The sequence below is a fragment of the Microplitis mediator genome, chromosome 1 (genome assembly GCF_029852145.1).
Source record: "Microplitis mediator isolate UGA2020A chromosome 1, iyMicMedi2.1, whole genome shotgun sequence".
Lineage (NCBI taxonomy): Eukaryota > Metazoa > Arthropoda > Insecta > Hymenoptera > Braconidae > Microplitis > Microplitis mediator.
The window spans coordinates 9,715,694-9,737,707 of NC_079969.1; the positions used below are offsets into that span (position 1 = coordinate 9,715,694).

The following is a 22,014-nucleotide window of genomic DNA, read 5'->3' on the forward strand; positions in this document are numbered from 1 at the left end:
AGAAATCACATGATTTTAGATTTTAGAAAATAAATTAAAATCACAGAATAAAAATTGCTACTAATTTTTTTTACTAGACGTTATTCGATGCCCATCTTCGGTTATGGTTCAAAAATTTTGTTTTTCAACATAGAATTTTGGGAATTTTTTTGAAAAAAATTAAAAGTGTCCCATTGAATGAAATATACTATTTCAACATTCATAATCCTTAAAATGCTCAATGGATAAGATCTAAAAAAGTTTTTTAAAAATATCTTCGTAAATACACATTCTATAAAAAAATGAACTCGACCTTTTTTGTCAAGAATTTAATTTCCTACAAAATTGTTCCTATAAGTTTTTCCTTAAATCTGCATATTTCATGAGATATTTAAAAAAAAACGCGATTGTATAAAAAATGAACTTTGATCGTCTTGAGGCACGTGTTCTTTTTACTTAAAAAGAAAAAACCGAATTCCCCATGTATTTCTTCACTAAAAAAAAGCTTTTTATAGGGCGTCTGAGAAAATTTAATTTTTAACGACCACTCTCATGTATACACAAATGTATGAAAATAATGTATAATATACATTTGAAACAGAGGACTGTGACTCCACGTACGAAAGCTAATTTCCAAACCTATCATCCCACAAATAAAAAAATATCAATAAAACATTTATCTTAAATAATTAAAAAAACTCAAATTTCAATTATTCCAACTTTATTAAATAATTACAAAAAGTTGAATTAAATATTTTCAAATATTTTATAAATACTTCCACTAAAAAAGGTACAAATATTAAATATTAATAATTACAATTTTTTTTACTTCAGCTTATAATTATTTAAAAAAAAAATAGTAAAATTACACAGACGCACTAACTTTTTAAAATATTTTTTAGCAAAGTCTACAAGCTCATAATTTGTTATCTCAATTATTAATTTTTTTTTATTACAATGATATACATATATATCAAAATTGCGTACTTAGCAAAAAAAAAAAAATTTACCATTAGCTGAATTATTTGCAACATCAGCATCTTTGATATTTTTGTATAATAAATTTGATGAGATTCCATCGATATTAAATTATGAGACTGAAGTCAGCCGAGACTGAAGTTAGCCGACTGAAGTTAGCCGACATCTAATAATTTTCAGATTTTTTTTTAAACGATAAATTGTAAAAAAAAAATATTTGAAATAATTTCACCTGTAGTTTTTAAAATTTTCTCAATGTGCATATTTTTTTTTTATTTCTTTGTAATTGATCTGTTAAAAAAAAAATCAAAAAATTATTAATAGTCTGCTAACTTCAGGATCATATTAAATTTATATAAATCGACAAGAAAAAAGTAAATTTTTTTTTTTTTATTTATTATTTTTATTCTTAAACACAAGGTTCAACATAATTGCCTGGAAATAGTCCAGTAATACCATCCATGACACCTTCCCACCATCCATCATCATTTTTCTTCAATACATAAATAACGCAACTTTCTTGAAAGCTTAATTCATCTTCTTTATCGGCGTAATAATCATAAATTGCTACCACTGTGATAATTTTTAAAAAATAAAAAAAGTTTAATTAGAGTGATAAATAAATTTTTTTTTTAGGGTAACTGAGTTAGAGGAAGGGGGTGAGTGGGGGAGGGGTTGATGAGTGATAAGTACCTTTCTCGATGTAATTTTTGGGAACCCAGCCAGGAAGATCATCTTCGTCGGGTACGATTGGCATTATGGCGCTAGATTGGGGCGGACGTCCAAACTGCGGGTGCTCCTCTTGTTCTGGTGGTGGTGGTGGTGGCAAGGGAGGACTACTGGCACCGCTACCACGGCTTAATTGGTGTGAGAGACGGTGTGGTAATGTGTGGTGACCTGTAAATTCGCCTAGGTCTCCGCCAACGACCAGTGGTGACGGTGGTGCTAAATTTATGATAATGCCGAGGGTTATTTTTTTTTGTGGTGATAAAGTCGTTTTTTTTTTGGTTTGAGATACGGGACAGTGGAGAGTAGAGAATTTGCTGGAGAATGAGTACCCACAACGATAGTTTTGGATAATTAGATTTTTTTTTTACTTTCAGAGGATTATTTGAAAATAAAAAATTTTGACACGAAAAAAAATTAGACTGCTAATTTTCGTGTGAAGAATAATTTGATTCTAGACGTTAATTTTAACTAAAAAATTCAAAATTTTTTTTTTACAATCATGGGATTTTGAAAAATTTTTTCAAAATTTAAATATAGGCTTGTAGGTACTCAATTCAAAAGAAAATTTATTGGCTATACACTTACGGTATCAAAATTAAAAAATTTTGAGTTTCCAAAAATTAAATAAAATTAAATTTTCAAAAAAATTAATTTCCAACAACTCTATTTAGTAGAATTTAAAAATTCCTCTTGAATGAGTACAAACATCACTAGCTTAAAAAAAAAAAATTTCCAAAATATATTTTTCCAAATTTCCAAATTTTTTTTTCCAACTCCAAACCCCGTGTTGTGGGTACTCATTCCACCGGAAATAACATCCTCTACCCACTCTCAAACTCAAAACCAAAAAAATTATTCCCCTCTTAAACTTACGTGGCATATGAACCTCCTGTATATAAGACCCAGTGACACTAGGCGGTGCAGGAGGTGGTATCTGCGGATGGCTCTGCAACGGATGTACCGTACCGACTTGTGGAGGCGCAGAGTGTACACTATTAACGCTATTATTGAGATTAGAATTATTGTGAGCCAGCGTAGTGGTGTGAGCATGAAGAGGCAGAGTACTGTAACCAGGGCCTCGTTCCCGTCTCGGGTGTCCCAGAGGATAATTGGGCGCATAATGACTTGGTACTTGTGGCGGAGCAACTGCTGGCGGAGTTCTATATTCTCTTGATCCCTTGCTCAGCGTTCCAGTTCTCGCGACTTGCGGCGGAGTCGGAGGTTTTGTTGTCGGAGCTGGACCAACCATCGCTGCAGTGATTCCTGAATTTGTTGAAGTACCACCCAAACTTTGAACACTTCCCTGACTACTACCTCGCTGTTTACTTCTCGGAGTACCTCCGCTTCTCACTCCATGACCAATTTCATCCAAAGTTGTATAGTCGATGCTTTTACGTACATATTTTATTGGTTTTTCCGGATTTGCGGGTGCAATTATTTTGTATTGTCTTGTTGTCATTTTATTTGCAGTAAGAACTCCGATCTCACGACGAGCAACTTTCTCTTTATGTATCATCACCGTCTGGGCGATATGGTTCATCTGACTTTCCATTTCGTTGAGTTGGGAAGTCTGAAGATCCAGCAGCTGGAGAAAATTGTACGCGAGAGTATTGATCTGGTACGCAACGCTGGCAAGTGATTGAGTAGTAAAATTTTTAGTTTCTTCTAATGCTATTCGCTTGTTTTCAGCTTGAAAATAATTTGCTTCGCAGTACTCGGCGACTCGCTCGAGATTTGTGTGACTGTCGGCTAAATTGCTACGACCCTCCGGTATATCTTGACGGAGTAATGCCGCTAATTCAGCCATTTTTATTTACTTTTTATTTTTAGCCCTGTAAGAATTAATAATTCATTAAAAATTTGAATTATGAGCTAGAGCTGTGGTGATTTTTGAGCTTCGGTGATATGAGATGAGGTGTGAGGAAAATTATTACTGGGGTTGAGTTCGGGTAATGATTTGCTGGAGTTTGAGTACCCACATCATAGGGTTTGGAAAAATCAAAAAATTGGAAATTTTTGAAAATTCAAAAAAGATGAAAAATTTTTTTTTTAATAATGAAGACGTTGATAGGGTAGACAGTTTGGCGACGAGTAAAATGAGTACCCACATCAATATGTTTGCGTAAAAAATATAAGATATAAAATATGAGTATATAAATGATTAATTAACGAACTTTAATATGTAATAATATATTTTTTTAAATATATTGATGTGGGTATTCGTTTGAAAGAGAATTTCATCAGTAATTCGAAAAGAGTATTCATTTTTTATAAAATTCATAGAGAGTATTAATTAAAAATTTTAATGACTAAATGGAAATTTGATTTTAAAATATCGATGTGAGTACTCATTTTACTCGTAATTGGATATAGTAGATAAATATCAAATTAATTACAAAATTGAAATTCAACTTCAAAAAGTTGTAAAATTAACAATAAAAAAAAAAATAAAACTCGATCAACCAATGACTGGAATGTATATGAAATTGGACCATATCGATGCGCGCACTCATTTTACTCGTAATTTTATCAAGCTCTCGAATATCAAATTTTTTTTTACAGAAATGTAATAGGTTAAAAAATTTAATTAACGAATAAATGGAATGTGCACACATAAAATCGTACTATATCGATGTGAGTACTCGTTTTACTCGGAATTCTATCAAAAATTCAAATGTAATGATCTTTTTTTTTTTTTTTTCAATTTTATTTTACTCCAAAAGAAACTTTTTTTTGGAGTAAAAAAATATGTACCCGCTCTATATGAGTAAATATTTATAAAACTAGTTATTAAATATTTTTACAATTTATTTATTATAAATACGGGCGTCAAAAAATTAGACAAGATGGAGTCTGATTGTTGATAAAAAAAATTATTTCTAATTTAATGTTCGTAAGCTAAAGTATTATTTAAATGTCATAATTTAGGAATGAAAAATGTAAGATAAATATATATTTATTACTTACGTATTGTATTTGTGAATATATGTAATAAATTATAATTATAGTTGAAACATTGTCACACCTACTCTACTCTTGTATCACTTAAAACACCACTGAGTATATATATATATATGTTATATATAGATATATCGAACAGTATACTATATTATAGAAGTTTTTATGTATATATTGTACATTTACTGTAGAGTTCATTCGATTTCGAGATAAAGCAATTCGAGGATTCGTCGATAGATTCAAAGTTTAAATTTTATGAAATGCGCGGCAGCACTTGACGATTTTTGAATTTCGCGGGGAAAATTCTATACTGTCAACAAATTCAAAATTTTATTATTATTATTTAATAATAATAATAATAATAATAATCGATAATCAATGATAATCCTGAAGTTAGCAGACAATTAACATGAGTGTGAATATAGCAGACATCAGATAAATTTAAAATTATTAATCAATAGAGTAAATAATTGATAAAATAAAATTTTTTAAAAATGCGCATCTAAAAAGTTTTGAAATTAATAAGTACATTTTTTAAAAATATTATTTTGAATTATTCACTCTATTTATTTTTAATTTTACATTTGTCTGATGTCTGCTACATTCATGCCCATCAGTTAACAATTTTTGAATTTTTTTTTTCAACAATTTAATTACAAAAAAAATTGAAAATATACACATGTAGAAAATTAAAAAAACTATAGGTGCAATTTTTTGAAATAATTTTTTTTTTTTAAATGAATGATTCTAAAGTTAGCCGACGTTGAATAATTTTTTCATTCTTTTCAAAACGATAAATTATGAAAAAAAAAAAAAAGTAAAGAAATTGCACCTATAGATTTTTCAATTTCCTACATGTGCATTTTTTTAGTTTTTTTTTTTTGTAGTTGATTTTTTGAAAGAAAATTCAAACATTTTTAATTGTCTGCTAACTTCAGGATCATTCAAATTGAACGTTATTTAAAAAAAAAAATCGAAAATGTAATTAGACGTCGGCTAATTTCAGTATGATAATCTTTGCAAGATTCGTTTAAAATTAAATTTATTAAAATTTAATAAAAAAATATGAATATCTTGTCGTAGAAATTTGAATTTGCTATAAATAGTACAAAAATCATTTTTAAAATATATGTGATAAATAAGCCAGAATTTTTATTTGCAGAAGAAAAATTTTCGATATAATAAACTTACGTGTAAAAATTATGAGTATGAATGTAGCAGACATCTGAAAAATTTAAAATTACTAATAAATAGAGTAAATAATTGGTAAAATAAAATTAAAAAAAAAGCGTATTTAAAAATTAACAAGTGCATTTTTTATAAATATTTTTTTAAAATTATTTACTCAATTTATTTATAATTTTACATTTGTCTGATGGCTGGTACATTCACGCTTATATAAAAATTAAATATATACTATTTTGAATAAAAATTTTGGACCAAATATTGAATTTAAAAAATAACAAGTTGATGAATGTTTTTTTACAAAAGATAAAATTTTGCTAGAATATTAATCTCAAAATTACTTTTGCCATATATTTTATAATACGCCCAAAATACTAATTCGAAGAATCCTAAATTGAAATCATATTTACAGCTTAAGTATCAAATATACGCTAATGGTGTATAGGAAAAAATTTGTTCATAATTAAATTTTCTTTAAAAAACATTTTCATATATTTTACCATAAAATCAATATTTGAAAAGTTGCGCGACCTCAAAGTAAAATTAAAGTTCAATTTATAAAAAACTTTCATTTTTTAAATAAAATCTATTAAAAGATTCAATTAAAAAATAATTGAGTAAATTAAATTGAACTGAATAATGACTAAGATAAAAAAATAAGTTAATTTTTATTACTGACTAGAAATAATAAATGTTATTGATAAGAATGTTTGTTTATTATTGAGCTGAGTGTGTACCAGGTGAAGAGATTAGAAAGTAAAGTACATGAGCTGGTTATATAAGCTTATAAATATTAAAAAACTAGAAAATTATGCTTGGTATATATTTATTTATATACTTATTGAGTATCTCAGACGGTAAAATATATATATTTTGTTTTTATACATATCTATTTTCAAAATTAATACAATAAATTTTTTCAGGTGAAGCCACTGAGTGTCCTAAAGAGTGTCCGGATGAATATAATCCAATTTGTGTACGAGGAATTTCATATGCAAATAAATGTGTATTGTTACAGGCGATTTGTAAAAATAAATTAGGTAATAAACGATTATTGTGGGAGCTGATTATATTTTTTATGAAAATAAATAGTGTAGAGTCATAGATAATTTAATTTCGCGTTGTTTGAGTATAAACATCAATATGTTTGGTCTAGTAGTTTTACTGATAATCAAAATTTTCAAAATCATGATAAAATGAGTCATGATACACCATCATGCGTTATCATACATCAACATTAATATAAGCCAACTCATTTTTTTAAATACGGGTTTTCTGGAGTTATCATGCATGATAATGAGTTATCATGCATGACAATGAGTTATCATGCATGACAATGGATAACCGTGCATGGGAATGTTATCATGCACGAATTACCGTGCATGGTAGTGAGGTATCATGCATTATAATGAGTGATCATGCACAATAATGAGTTATCGTGCATGATAATTAATTACCGCGCATGGTGGTGAGGTATCATGCTGAATAATGAGTGATCATGCACGATAATGAGTTATCGTGCATGATAATGAATTACCGCGCATGGTGGTGAGGTATCATGCTGAATAATGAGTGATCATGCACGATAATGAGTTATCTTACATGATACTGAATAACCGTGCATAGTAATGTTATCATGCATGATAACGAATTACCGTGCATGGTAGTGAGGTATCGTGCATTATGAGAGATTATGCACGATAAAGAGTTATTGTGCATGATACCTCATTATCATGCATGATAATGAGTTATCATGCGTTATCATGACAACTATAAGTTACCATGAAATAGTCCATGATTAATAATAAAAATAATTAGTAATAAAAATATCAATATGCATGATAACCATGAATTATTATGATCTATCATGCATGATAAATCACAATTCTTCATGCATGGTACACGATCACCATTTAAAATGGTTGATGATCATCAGCCTTGATTACTATTATCAATAATTATCATTCATTATGAAACCTGATAGTTAAACTATCACGAATTATATGCTATCATGACATGATAATTATTGATGACCATGAAATTTATCAGAATATATTAATGTGGGTATTCATTTGAAAGGGGTTTTGAAGAGAAACAAAATCCAAACTTCAAAAAAATAAAAAAATAATTTTTTTTTGTTTTGCAGATGAACAAATTCTTTCTGAAATTGAAAAATGTCCCTCGTATGACAGACAAGCAGAAGCCAAAGATAAATCCGTAGAAGCAATTGACAAAAATGGCGTAATTTTTAGATCATTTTTTAAAGATCAAAGTAATAGCGAAGGAGCCGAGGAATAAAAATTAAAAAATTTTATTTGCTATTGCAGTTTTATTTATTTACATAATAATCATTACATGATACAATGACTGCTTTTTTAAAATTATAAGTACCGCCAATCTATAGTAAAATATTTGATTTTTTTTTATTTTATCATTCTAATTAATTATTAATAAGTAGCAGCAATTTTAAATTGTTATAATTATTAAGCCTACATTAATAAACTATGGTAACAATAACTTTACAAAAATGCACTTACTAAATATTTAAATCTAGTCAAAGAAAAATTCTGCTTAATACAGGAATGATTATTTTAGTTTTATTTTTTTCTTTATTTTAAGCATCTGCAGAACACATGTCAATATAATTTTTGGTTCAACCATGTACTACATAAATTTTTAATGTAAATAATTTACAGAATTTTATAGAGCTCAAAATTCTCCGTCGAATGAGTACCAACAACGATGGATTCCGATAAAAAAATTTTTCAAAAATTAAATTCACAATTTCCCAAAAAAAAAACCATGACAATTAAATTGAAGCTTGTGGGTATTCATTTAAAAGGAAATTTTATTCCAAACATGATTTGAAAGTCAAAAGTCAAAATTATAAAATTTTGAATTTTTAAAATTTTTTAATTTTAAGTATTGACTTGTGGGTACTCAAACAAAAGGAAATTTATCGAGCAACAAAATCCTCGAAACGAAAAATAAAAATAATCGATTTATACCAACGAAATATAGACATTTTATCTCCAATAGTAATAAAAAAAATCACGAGTTAAAATTAAATAGAACCCTAGTAATTATAACCTTATAGATCACTTACTTAACTTACGATGAATAAATAGAGCCTTTAATTTATGATTGATTTGGCTGGCAAGCAGCATATACAGGCGCAGCCTTTTTCTTCGCCAAGTCTGTGGCCTTCTTGGCGGCATCTTTCATCTTTTCAGCTTTGTCTTGGAACGAGTGCTGCAAGTCTTCTGCGGCGTGGCTCAATTTTATCATCGATTCATCAAGACTTAATTGCGCGAAATTTTGATTTATGTGAGCAGCAGTCGTGGGAAACATATTTGCCAATACAAAATTAAATCCACCAGTCATCTGATAGCAATTTTTTTTAAACCTATCCAACCCGAAGGCTTGAATCGCTCGACTAAATCCAAATACCGAACTGTCGATCCATGCCGATCTGTGAGCTACCGTCCACTCGGGATTTTCATCAGACACTTTATAAGTTACCTTTTCAATTACACTCTAAAAAAAAAATTAATCTTGTTATTAAATCTTTTTTTTTCTCTTTTCAAAATTATTTTTTAAAATTATCGTCAGCACAATTTAAATGTTTAGAAAATTCTGCGTTGTTTGAATACCCACATGACTATATTTAAATTTCAGAAAAATTTTTGAAAAATGAAAAAAAAAATTTCAAATTTTTTATCAACTCAAAATATATCATTGTGGGTACTCATTTCAAAGAGCATTTACTCATCTGTCAGACTGAAAAGTCAAAACAGAAAAAATTTTTTTTGAAATTTAAACATAGTGATGTGGGTACTCGTTCGAAAGCCCATCGAACGCAGATAAAAATCAAGTAGATCAAGAGAATTTTTAATCAAATTTTTAGCAAATACTTGAACTTTTGTCAGGGTTAAATAATTTTAAATACTCACCATAACTTTAGTGTATCCTAAATTACGTGTGTAAGAAGTAAGTGTTTTTTCTTTCGGGTCAACGACAGTTTCTTCAACTATTTTAACAACATTTTTGCTGATAAATCTTTCTCCCCATTTGGGCACGCGATTTGTTTTAGTCAACAGACGCTTTGAATACAATTTACCGTCTTTTATCTCTCTTGCCACGGTATCTTCAGACAACACATGTGAACTATAATAATAATAAAGTTATAAATAATTAATATTATAATTACAATCACAACTAATTATCAAAAAATAATGATCATCTGAATAATTTTTATATCCTCAGTACTTCCAATTGATGTAACAGCTCAACTATTGCATTTACAAAAAAAATCGTTGATTACTTTTTTATGGAAAATTTAATTTCCTACAATTTGATTTCAGTGCATATTTGTCGTAACTTCAATAATTCATGTGTAATTTAAATTCAAAATAAAAAAAATATCTAATTTCAATAATCATCTTAAAATTCTTAAAATTCATACTCCGATTGATTAAAATAAAAATTCCTGACAAACTGTCAAAAAAATCAACAAATGACAAGAATACTTTTTTGTTGTAAATTTAATTCCCTACAATTTTATTTTAGTGCATATTTACCGTAACTTCAATAATTCGTGTGTAATTTAAATTCAAAATAAAAAAAATATCTAATTTCAATAATCATCTAAAAATTCATACTCCGATTGATTAAAATAAAAATTCCTGACAAACTGTCAAAAAAATCAACAAATGACAAGAATACTTTTTTGTTGTAAATTTAATCCCCTACAATTTTATTCTAGTGCATATTTACCGTAACTTCAATAATTCGTGTGTTATTTAAATTCAAAAAAAAAAATATCTAATTTCAGTAATCATCTAAAAATTCATACTCCGATTGATTAAAATAAAAATTCCCGCCAAATTGTCAAAAAAATCAATATATGACAAGAATACTTTTTTGTTGTAAATTTAATTCTCTACAAAATAATTTCTATCACTTTTTATCGTATCTTCAAAACTAAAGCCATAATTTCTACTTTAAGATCTTAAAGTGAAAAAAAAATTGATTAAATTAATTTATAATTAAAAATAATAATTATAAATTACCTGTGAGGATTTGGATAACGTTTCCAAAATCCTTGAGCGACTTGACTCCAATTAAATTGAAAGATAGTACTCGTCTCATAATACTTAACCATTTTAAATTATTTACTTATTAAACTAATTGATTAATTTTTTATTTCAATTCAATTGGAAAAAATTCAGACCTAAAATTAAATAATTAATAATTAATAATAAAAAAAAGTAAGTGCATTAAAAATTAATTAATAACAAAGAATTAATAATTAACAAACATTTGAAACTCGTCAAATAATTGAATAATTAATGACATAAAATTACCAAATTATTAAATAACAATAATGATAATAAAAATCGAAATATGTTATTAATTATTAACGACAATTAATTACTGATAAAAATCAACTATTAAATAGTCTTGACCTAGTTCAACAATAAATTGCAACAATTTAATTACATAATTGCCGCTCTCATTAAATTAAATAATCAAATGAATAAATATATATTTAATGTTACTTAATTTTTTTCAATAGACAAGTAATTACTAATAATAATAATAATTATTATTATTATTATTATTATTATAATAGAAGTAATGGTCGTAGTAATAAATATTAACCATGAGAAAAGTAAAACTTACCTTTTAAAAAGATCACTCTGTAAAATAGTTCACATAACCTCACAAAGAAAAAAAAAATTCAAAATGAAATTCGAAATTCGGTGTTTTCTGAGGATATTTATGTATAATTTTTAAACATATATGATGATAAGTTTGTAGTGGGTACAGAAATTTCGAGACCGATGGTTAGTTTTCATGGAGTTATTTTTTTTGTTATTGTTATTATTATTTTTAAGAGAGTGGACTTTACACCGAATGTAAATCATGGAAGATAAAAGCTGCGAGCTCTGGTGATTTAATTGTTAACTAGAGTAAGTCGGCTTATAAATTAAATTTATGATTGACATATTTCTTGAGGGTTTTGTAAAGAAATTATGGTAATTAAGGGTATTCTTAGACAGGCTCCCCTCCACACTTTTTAAAAATATGCAATGATTTCCCACTGTCATAACCGTATTAAAATTTAATTAATTAATTAATTAAGAAAAAACCTTAAAAAGTTATTGAAGGAAAGACAGCGTAGTTGCGATTTCCTCGAGATACAAATTTGAAAAAAAATTGCATATATTTGTTATCAATTTGAAGTTAAATGAAATTTAGTAAATAAATTTCAGTAGAATGATCATGTCAATATTATAATTCGAAATGTCAAATGTTGCAAGCTAAAATTTATTTATTAAATCTTGTTTAACTTTAATTGATAACAACTGTAATTAATTTTTTTTTTCAAATTTACATCGGCAATATCGTATCTTCGTTTTATTTTTTTTTAATCAATGCTTTAGGTTTTTTTATTTAATCAATTAATAAAATTTTAATACCGTTGTGAGTTATGACAGTTCAAGGTCATTGAATATTTTCAAAATGTGGAGGGCACTATTTTAGAATACCCTTAAAAATGTTACACACCACGGAGGAATTCTGCGTGTTTGTCACTCTCGCCTTCGGCTACTAGTTTTGCAATGTTTGTTATCTGTAATATTAACTTGGAAATAACTAGGGAATTCAAAAGGAAGTAAATAATCACCTAGGTAGGAATCGCCATGGCCTTGCAAGGCTGACTATAGGCCGAGCCTTGGCCCTATTGTCACTTGCCAAGCTTCGGCAGCTGACCATTGGCCCAAGTCTCGGCCGAGGCTGGGCCCGATAGTTTAATTTTTGTCAAGCCGAGCCTTGGCAGCTAACCATTGGCCAATGCCTTAGCCTAGGTTAAATTTTTATTTAATATTAAAATTAGCAACTTTACATGTATTTATATATATGTATATTAGGGTGATTCATTTCCGCAAAAGTTTTTTTTTTTAAGTCCTCAAGCAAAATCTCAATCTACATCGAAAAAAAAAAAATTCTCACCAAATGTGAGCTCTTAATTCCAATGCTAAGTACTTGCCATATGATTTCAAAGATTTCCCATTTAAAAATACACGTAAATTAAATTACTTTTTTTTTAACTTTCTAATACTCAGCTGCGTTTCATGATATCAAGGCGGTTTTGGTAGCAAATTGTAGGGTATTTGGTGTTCTTCAAAAGTGCCCATAGTTACTTAACTGTAATTCCAGCTGTTTCACTTGTGTCCGTTGCGGAACTCATTTTTCCTATGAAATTGACCTTTATTGGCTTGCAGAATATAAACCAATGAAAGTACATCAAAAATGTTAATAGAAATTTTATAGGAAATTTTATTTCCTTCAAAAAAAGTCCTATGAATCAAGTCGCTAAAGTCCATAGTTTCCGAGTTATAGTAATTTTAATAATTTGAAAAATATAATTTTAAAAAAAATTATAATTGACATTTTATTATTAAAATTATTAAAATGATTATAACTCGGAAACTATAGACTTCAACGACTTGACTCATAGGACTTTTTTTGAAGGGAATAAAATTTCCTATAAAATTCCTATTAACATTTTTGATGTACTTTCATTGGTTTATGTTCTGCAAGCCAATAAAGGTCAATTTCATAGGAAAAATGAGTTCCGCAACGGACACAAGTGAAACAGCTGGAATTACAGCTAAGTAACTATGGGCACTTTTGAAGAACACCAAATACCCTACAATTTGCTACCAAACCCGCCTTGATATCATGAAACGCAGCTGAGTATTAGAAAGTTAAAAAAAAGTAATTTAATTTACGTGTATTTTTAAATGGGAAATCTTTGAAATTAAATGGCAAGTACGTAGCATTGGAATTAAGAGCTCATATTTGGTGAGAAATTTTTTTTTTCAATGTAGATTGAGATTTTGCTTGAGGACTTAAAAAAAAAAAAACTTTTGCGGAAATGAATCACCCTAATGTATATCTAGAGAAGACCAGGGCATGACCGTCCACCGAGTATACGATTAATATCAAAAGTTGAAATTTTTTAAAAAGTAAAATTATTTGATATACAATAATTTTCATTTAATTAGTTATTGCTATGTACAAAACTTAGATTTTTTGCTTCCCGAGGTTTGGCCGAGGCTTGATATTTTGTTTTCCAAGGCTTGAACCATGGCTCGCCCAATGGTCAGCCAAGGCTCGACCCAAGCCTTGCGCTAAGCCGAGGAGCATTGGCTGACGACGGGCCAAGGCTTGGGCCAAGCTTTGGCCAATGGTTCCTTCCAACCAGGGTGGTGAGTATATTATTTTCATTAGACTTGATGCGCCTAAAAGCTTAAATTTTTGTCTTTGTTTGTAGAAATAACGGTGCATAGGATAATTTTTATCATTTATTTTGTCATAAGAAAACAGTACGACTTTTTTCCCGCAAAAAAAAAACAAGAATTTAAACTTTTGGTGCAGGTTTGGTGAAAAGTATTCTTCATCCAATTATTAGATTATCGGTCATCTATTTATTGTATGTTCAAATTACCCTCAGTGACAGAGATCCTCTCGTGCCACGATATAGAAATTTAACTAGGCGCCTCGCAAGTTTTGTGCCGCGGATTAAAACTAAGAATAGCGACCAATTAAATTCTTGGGTAGATAAAAATCTATAAAAATTTAATTTTTGCGGTTTTTATTTTTATTAAATGTACACAATACGTGTCCGCCGGCAAAATAAAGTAAATTGTAATTTAGATGAAATTAAAATGTTGCCGATATTTTTAATTATTTTATTGTCATTTTTTAATAAAAATTGTTACGCCGCGGAACAATCTCTTGCATTTTTTACTGATGAAGAATTAATTCAACATATTACTACTGATCCTGTTATTGTATTATTCAGTAGGTATCTTCAACTTTTTAAAAAAATTCATCAACAACCATATGTTTGTAATTTTTTTCTTTTTTTTTTTTTTAGCCAAAGATGATTGCGAGGAATGTCAAAAATGGGAAGAAGAATTAATCGGTTTGCGCGATGAACTAGTCGACTCATTATCAGCATGGGTTGTTAAAGTATCTGGGAGCTACTTACGTAAATTGTACACACCACACAAAGAGCCGGCGTTGGTATTTTTCAGAAACAGTGTTCCGCTGCTTTACGATGGTAATCATAATTATTCATTTATTAATATATTTACTAATATTTTCATTAAATTCTGCTCAAAATTCCGCGTAAAATGAGTACCCACATCCATATATTCGGAGTCGGATACATATATGTTATATATATAGTCAACGTAGAAATGTATGACAGGTAGATTTGACTGTTTTTTGAATATAAGGTTGTGAGTACTCGTTTGAAAGGAAATTTGCAGAACTATAAGATAGTCAATTCATAAATTTGACAACTGGTCATTTTACCCACATATTAATTTATAACGATCTTATTTTTCATTAATATACAAACGAAATACATGATGAATAAAAATGGATGCTTTTTTCATAACCTACGTAAAATTCTTTTCAAAATGAATACCCACATCAATATATTTAGAGTTAGATATATATATGTCATACATACAGTCAACGTAGAAATGTATGACAGGTAGATTTTATTGTTTTTTGACGATAAGGTTGTGGGTACTCGTTTGAGAGGAAATTAGCAGAACTATAAGATAGTCAATTCATAAATTTGACAACTGATCATTTTACCCACATATTAATTTATAATAACGTTATTTCCCATTAATATACATACTACATGCATGATAAATAAAAATGGATACTTTTGTCATGACCTACATAAAATTATCTTCAAAATGAATACCCACATCAATATTTTTGCAAGTAGTTCATGAATATCTTATATATAACAAATATATATAAACCACATGTTTTAATAATCTGAACATATTCATGTGGGTATTCATTTGAAAGGACATCAAAAACTCTACTGATCTATCAAATCAGAATTTCAAACCCTGTTCATTTACCCCCCCCCCCCCCTCCCTATGAGCATTTTATCTCTACTGACTTTTGATTAACCAGGTCCTCTGGATGACAAGGAAATTTACGACACATTTGTTCATAATAAAGAGCCTATCGTTAAAGAGCTAACTGATGAAACATTCGAGCATTTAACACAAGCCAGCAGTGGTGCGACTACCGGGGACTGGTTCGTTATGTTGTAAGTATTTTTATTAAAATATCACTAAACATTTAAATATCACTTTTTTAAACATATTTATTCATTTTTTTAAATAGCTACACTGACAGTTGCGTCGAATGTCAGAGATTAGGGGCAAGATGGGAAGCAGTCGGCGCTAAAATAAAACGTCGGATTAATACAGCGCGAGTTAATAAGCATACTACTGGTGCAGCAACTGCAAGACGATTTAGTGTCTTTGAAGTTCCGCAATTAATACTGTAATTAAAAAAAAAATTGTTTTTACATTTTAATTAATTTTTTTCTAATTTTCTCGCTGGAAAATTTTTATTTGACAGATTCCGTCAGGGAAAAATGTACAGATACCAGGTCCCGAAATATGATGTCAATGCGATGGTCTCTTTTGCTGAGAATTGGTACAAAAATGCCCAAGGAGAAAAAGTACCGGTACCTCAGAGTCCATTGTAAGTTTTTTTATTTTTAAAAATTTTGTATTTGAGTTTGAGAGTACAGAGGAATGATACTGAAGTTAGCCGACGTCTAATAATTTTTGGTTTTTTTTTTAAGCGAGAAATTATGAAAAATTGCACACATAGTCTTGTAAATTTTCTACATGTGCATATTTTTAGTTTTTTTTTTTCTTCAAATTTAATTGTTCAAAAAAAATTCAAAAAATTTTTAATTGTCTGCTAACTTCAGGATCGTTACAGAAGAGACTTTTGAAGGGAGCTTGTAACTTAGAAAGTATTAATCTGAGAGATTTTTACAACGAATGCTTTGTTATAGCTTGGAAAATTTCCTATCCATCCATGCCTTATGACATTTATTAATCTTTAATACTTCAATAATTACAACAGTTGAAAATTAATAAGTAATGAATTCTTCAGAAAAATATAAATTTTTGTAATTAATTTTGTTTGAAAGCTCATAACTCAAAAACTATTAATCTGAGGCATTTTGACGCTAGTAATTTTTTGTAGCCCGGAAAATTTCCTATCCAAAACTGACCCATGATGCTTATTTATCTCGAATACTTTCTCAGTTACAACCATTCAAAAATTTAATTCTTACATGAGTATACCGATTAGTTATAAAAATACATAAATAATTAATAATTATATTTATTTCTAGCGATGATTTAACTTTAATGATCGCCGATACACTGAGAGAAAACCCATGGATTATGAAATTAGGCAGTATGATAATTTGCATAATCGTTATTGTCTCAGTAGCCTTAAAATTGCGAAATAAAAATGAAGCTGCCGCCAAAAAAAAGGATAAATAATTTTTTTTAATTAAAAAAAGTGATTTCTTTGATCTTCCATTATAATAATGAGTCAGTCAAAGAACCGAATTATTAAATAACTTTTTTTTTTGTAAAAATAAAAAATTATTATTTTTTTTTTTAAATAATAATAATTTTAAGTTTTCATTTTCATTTATTTTATTTTTTTACATTTTATTTATATAAATATTATAAGTTAATGGAATGGCGTTAAAGTGAAATTTTTTTTTAGAAAAACAATAAATAAATAAAAAAATTAGAATAGAATCCAATCCATAGACTAATTAAACTAACCGTCTGATAGACTAAACTTTCAAGAAACTTAGAAAAAATCTATTTCTTTACAAATTTATCTTTAATAAAAACTTCCAAGCATAATTACTTTACGCTTATTTTATAAAATTACCTAGAGCTCCCATTCATACATAGTACAATAACAAAATAAAAGTATTTAGAGAGCTTACAATTCATAAGATACTTAAAAATTGATTTTTTGGGAAATGTAAAAATTTAGAAAATAAATTTATTCTTCTGTGAGCTGAGTAGACAGTGGGTCAAAATAAATATTATTAGTGTACAGTAGAGCTGATTTCCTATGAAATGAGTACCCACATCGATATATTTGAACTAGATTGTATATATATTACATATATATAAGAGTAAAAATATATGAAAAGCAAATATTTAGAATATGTGATTGTGGGTATTCATTTAAAAGGGAATTTGAAACTCTACAAAATAGTCGAGTTAAAAATTTTTTAACCGGCCATTTTACCCCACTTATTAATATCAATTAATGATATTGTCGAAATATATATTTTTATCGTAACGTACACAAAATTTCCTTTAAAATGAGTCCCCACATCGATATTTTTGAACAAAATTTCATTTATCATATTTATATATATATAAAATTATAAATATATAATAACTGTACTTTAAAATTTTTCTAACCCAGGCTTGTTGGTACTCATTTTAAAGGTAATCCAAAAGTCTATAGACCGATCACATAAAAAATTAAATCCATGTCTATTTTACCCCAAAAAATTAACTTTTAACGAACATTATAAATCGCAAGCTTGATTTTTGCGCCACATTCACCATTTAAAAAAATAAATTAAAAAAAGTCTTAATAAATAATAATTAATTTAACTAAATCAGTAATTGTACGTTAAATATTATCAACACTAGGATTAATTCTAAAAACAGTGGCAGGATTTGCAAGAGCACAGCGAATAGTTGTTTCGAATTTTTCCGAAATAGAAGAAAACTCCATCATATTACTGGGCTTTGACTCAATCCAGAACTCGTCGAATTCATAAAACAGGTAACTATAAAATTGATGAAAGGCACGAACACCTGGTAGAGTTTTCGACGAATTGTAGACGTGAGTTTTGGCGCTACCATCTCTGAGCAATCTTAAGGCCATACTTGTTATATTAATACCAACAATTGCGAATGCGTAGCCATAGCGTGGATGCATTGAGTGCAATAACGCGTGTCGAGCTGCAGTTGGATACTCATTAGCGAAAAAAACCAAATTTTCAAGTCCCAAAATTCCCATGCCACGAAAATCCGTCTTTGGATCATCGCCCTAGAAATTTTAACTCAATTTAATTCGATAGGCCTCAAATTTCAGTTTTCTACTTTAGTATTTTACATTCATAAGGCAAAAATCGAGATTTCATAGAAAAAAACCAAAAAACTTCAGAATTTACTAAACCCGCAGATTAGAAAAACGGCCTATTTTGCCCCAAATTCAAAACAAACCCTCCCACTACTTTATTATTCTCTAAAAAAAACTTGTTCCCTAGAAACTTCAAAAAAATTTTAATTTCCTAAAATTAGGCGGCATAAAACCGGCCCATTTTTACCCCAAATTAAAAAAAAAACCCTCCCGCTACTTTATTATTCTCTAAAAAAAAATCTGGTTCCCTAGAAACTTCGAAAAAATTTCAGAAATTTGCTAAGATTAGGCGGCATAAAACCAGCCCATTTTGCCCCAAATTCAAAACAAACCCTCCCACTACTTTATTATTCTCTAAAAAAAAACTCGTTCCCTAGAAACTTCCAAAAAATTTCAAAATTTTCTAAAATTAGGCGCCATAAAACCGGCCCATTTTACCCCAAATTCAAAACAAATTTTCCCGCGATTTCATTTTTCCCTTTCGAAAACTCTTCTACTAAAAAATCTCGACTTTTACCTCTCGAATGGCAAAAAAAAAAAATTTACCTGAAATCCAATGTCCTGCCACTGCTTGGTAACGCGGGCTTCAAGCTGCTCTTCCGGTTTCAAAAGATTCCACAATTTCAACAAAAGCAACTCATGCTCAGGATTATCAGAATCGTACCCGGTTTTCCTGAGCTCCTCGATCCCGGAGATGAGCTGCCTGTACCCCCAGATCAGTTCCACGCATTTACCGAAGGACCGGGCGAAATCGGGATGCGCGGTCGGGTTTATTTTCTTAGCCAAGAGGACGGTTCTGATCGCGTCTTCAAGAATCTTCCTCTCGGACTTGTTATTGATACCGCGTTGCTCGGCCACGGAGTTGAGATTACCGATCATGGTCTTGAGCTCGGGGTTTCGGGACTGGTTGAGAGACCGTTCGACCGCGAGAGTTCGCGCTGCCCCGGATGGTTCCCCATAGCAAATGCGTTGCAACTCGCACATAGAAGTCGTTTGTCTCAGAAACCACTTAATTATTGGCCTGAGGTACCAACAGACTATCGACCAGACATACCGATACATTTTTATTTAAATTGTATAACTTTTGAGTTTCAGAGGATCGGGATCGAGCGACCGGTTTATCTGGGGGTGAGACAAGACACTTTTTTAATGGAGGTCAGGAAGCAAAATTTGGACCCAAGTTACAAAGACACATTTTATAACGAGACTTGTTTTCAGAACAATTTGTTCGGGCGCGAGCAACGTTTGTTTTGATTTGTTTACGTTGGAGATCTTGGAGGTTATTGATTTATTTTTTTTTTCCAAGATAGAGTTGGAGGTTAGGGATGCGCGTGCGTAGATTACAGATTAAGATTGAGATTGGCTTTTGTTTATAAGGTGGAAAAGTCGGTAGGGAGAAAAATGTGAATGAACGAGTCCTGATGATAGGTGGCGATGAAGGTAAATTCTGAGGGAGAGTTTTAAGATTTTTTTATCACCGTGATCGGTGAAAAGTATCGATAACTAAGATGTAGTGATAGCTAGAACTATCCAACTGATTGAAAACTCTGATTGAATCCGATAGAATCTAACTAAATCGGATTTCTATCAGATTTAATCGGAAACAAAAATTCAATCAGAATTGCTCGGGAGCGTTCCAAGTATCCGATTAAATTTCAATTTAATCGGAAAAAAATATTTATCATTTTCCGTTAAAATCCGATTCAAATTTTTTAATCAGATTGAATTGGAAAATAATAAATTTATTTTTCCATTGAATCCGACAGAAATACTTTGATCGAATATTATCGAACAATTACAATTTTTATCAATTATTTTTTGATTGAATCCGATTAATCTCTTAAAATGAATCGGTAAAAAGTACTCCAATCAGTGAATATACTTGGGACTGATTTGCAGTGAATATTCACTAGTTTCGCAGCACTTTTCACTGATTTATTTTAAAAGAGTATAGATTCAATCGGAAAATAATCTTTTTTTTTTATTAACTTTCAATCGGATTCATACGGAAATTTCCGATTAAATCCGGTTAAAACTGATTGGGTCAATCGGAAATTTCCTACTAAATCCGATTAGAATTTTTCAATCTGATTCAAGCGGAGTTTGAACCAGAGAACATAAACGTTTTTTGTAGCTCTGGATGTACTTTACAAGAGAAAATTTATTAGAATACTGAGGGATTTTTCTCATGAAAGAATAAAATGTATCAAGCCTATGACACTAGTGGATAAGAATAGAATCACCAGAACTTTAAAAACTCCCATCTTATCCCCTGTTATTACTAGACCTAAATAGCATAATCGTTTTTCGTATAGCTCTACTCTCTTAAATTTGAAATAGTGAAAATAGTGACTATTCACTGTTTACTAGTGAAAAGTATATCACTAATTCAAATAGTGGTATTCTTTTCACTGGCAATAAGTGACTATTCACTGCCAAATAGTTATTGTCACGTGATTTTCACTAATTCGATTTTAGAGAGTACGTGTGTTCTACAACGAAAAATTCATCAAAATACTAAACTACTTTTTTTCCCACTAGAAAAGATTTTAAATTCCGTAGTCATTATGAACTTATAAACCATTTGTTCATTATTTTGTGTTTTAACTTCTGAAAAAATCATCAGATCTCATTTTCAGTTCAATTTCCCAAATCAGATTTTTGGCTAATCTCTAAAGCTGGTCGTTAAACAGTCTCAGACCATTTGCTGCTGATCTACGAATATTTAAACTCTAGCTCTTTATTTATAGGTATCATCTAATAACTATAATTTTCAAAATTCACGAAACATAAATTTAGAAAAAATCTAATTCCATTTAGAAGTACTTATTCTAAGTACATTAATATTCAATCAAGCTAAAAAAATTGTCAGACTTACCAGCTCCGGCAACCGCAATCTCCAGCGTCAAATTCACGAATTGTCGGAAATTTTTTTCAGTTTTCTTTTTTCTGCAAAAAAAAAATCATCATTAAAATAATTACTTTATTATTAATAACCAATAAATAAGTAAATCAATTAATTATTGCTTTTTTTTTTAACTCACTTATTTTTTTTCCTTCCGAAAACTGAAAACA

General features: G+C 29.2%; 5 protein-coding genes across 5 annotated transcripts; 2 read left to right on the forward strand and 3 right to left on the reverse strand.

The window, feature by feature from the left end:
- Nucleotides 1-683: 683 nt before the first annotated feature.
- Nucleotides 684-4,792, reverse strand: LOC130671792 (abl interactor 2). Its single transcript, XM_057475873.1, has 4 exons — nucleotides 4,654-4,792; nucleotides 2,560-3,518; nucleotides 1,651-1,902; nucleotides 684-1,530 (listed from the first exon to the last, which is right to left on the reverse strand). The coding sequence occupies exons 2-4, from the start codon at nucleotides 3,491-3,493 to the stop codon at nucleotides 1,367-1,369; spliced, it is 1,350 nt and encodes a 449-aa protein (XP_057331856.1). The 5' UTR covers nucleotides 3,494-3,518; nucleotides 4,654-4,792; the 3' UTR covers nucleotides 684-1,366.
- Nucleotides 4,793-6,547: 1,755 nt separating this feature from the next.
- On the forward strand, nucleotides 6,548-8,630 carry LOC130673906 (uncharacterized). The gene is made up of 3 exons (XM_057479122.1): nucleotides 6,548-6,686; nucleotides 6,753-6,869; nucleotides 7,976-8,630. Exons 1-3 carry the CDS (start codon nucleotides 6,641-6,643, stop codon nucleotides 8,125-8,127), a joined length of 315 nt encoding a protein of 104 aa, XP_057335105.1. The 5' UTR covers nucleotides 6,548-6,640; the 3' UTR covers nucleotides 8,128-8,630.
- On the reverse strand, nucleotides 8,626-11,704 carry LOC130673896 (PRELI domain-containing protein 1, mitochondrial). The gene is made up of 4 exons (XM_057479114.1): nucleotides 11,515-11,704; nucleotides 10,902-11,062; nucleotides 9,783-9,996; nucleotides 8,626-9,366 (listed from the first exon to the last, which is right to left on the reverse strand). Exons 2-4 carry the CDS (start codon nucleotides 10,991-10,993, stop codon nucleotides 8,968-8,970), a joined length of 705 nt encoding a protein of 234 aa, XP_057335097.1. The 5' UTR covers nucleotides 10,994-11,062; nucleotides 11,515-11,704; the 3' UTR covers nucleotides 8,626-8,967.
- Nucleotides 11,705-14,485: 2,781 nt separating this feature from the next.
- Nucleotides 14,486-17,371, forward strand: LOC130670465 (protein disulfide-isomerase A4). The gene is made up of 6 exons (XM_057473875.1): nucleotides 14,486-14,703; nucleotides 14,780-14,965; nucleotides 15,850-15,988; nucleotides 16,066-16,227; nucleotides 16,306-16,431; nucleotides 17,099-17,371. The coding sequence occupies exons 1-6, from the start codon at nucleotides 14,508-14,510 to the stop codon at nucleotides 17,250-17,252; spliced, it is 963 nt and encodes a 320-aa protein (XP_057329858.1). The 5' UTR covers nucleotides 14,486-14,507; the 3' UTR covers nucleotides 17,253-17,371.
- Nucleotides 17,372-17,435: 64 nt separating this feature from the next.
- LOC130670475 (ELMO domain-containing protein 2) lies at nucleotides 17,436-20,286 on the reverse strand. The gene is made up of 2 exons (XM_057473883.1): nucleotides 19,486-20,286; nucleotides 17,436-18,846 (listed from the first exon to the last, which is right to left on the reverse strand). The coding sequence occupies exons 1-2, from the start codon at nucleotides 19,999-20,001 to the stop codon at nucleotides 18,424-18,426; spliced, it is 939 nt and encodes a 312-aa protein (XP_057329866.1). The 5' UTR covers nucleotides 20,002-20,286; the 3' UTR covers nucleotides 17,436-18,423.
- Between the last annotated feature and the right edge of the window lie 1,728 nt (nucleotides 20,287-22,014).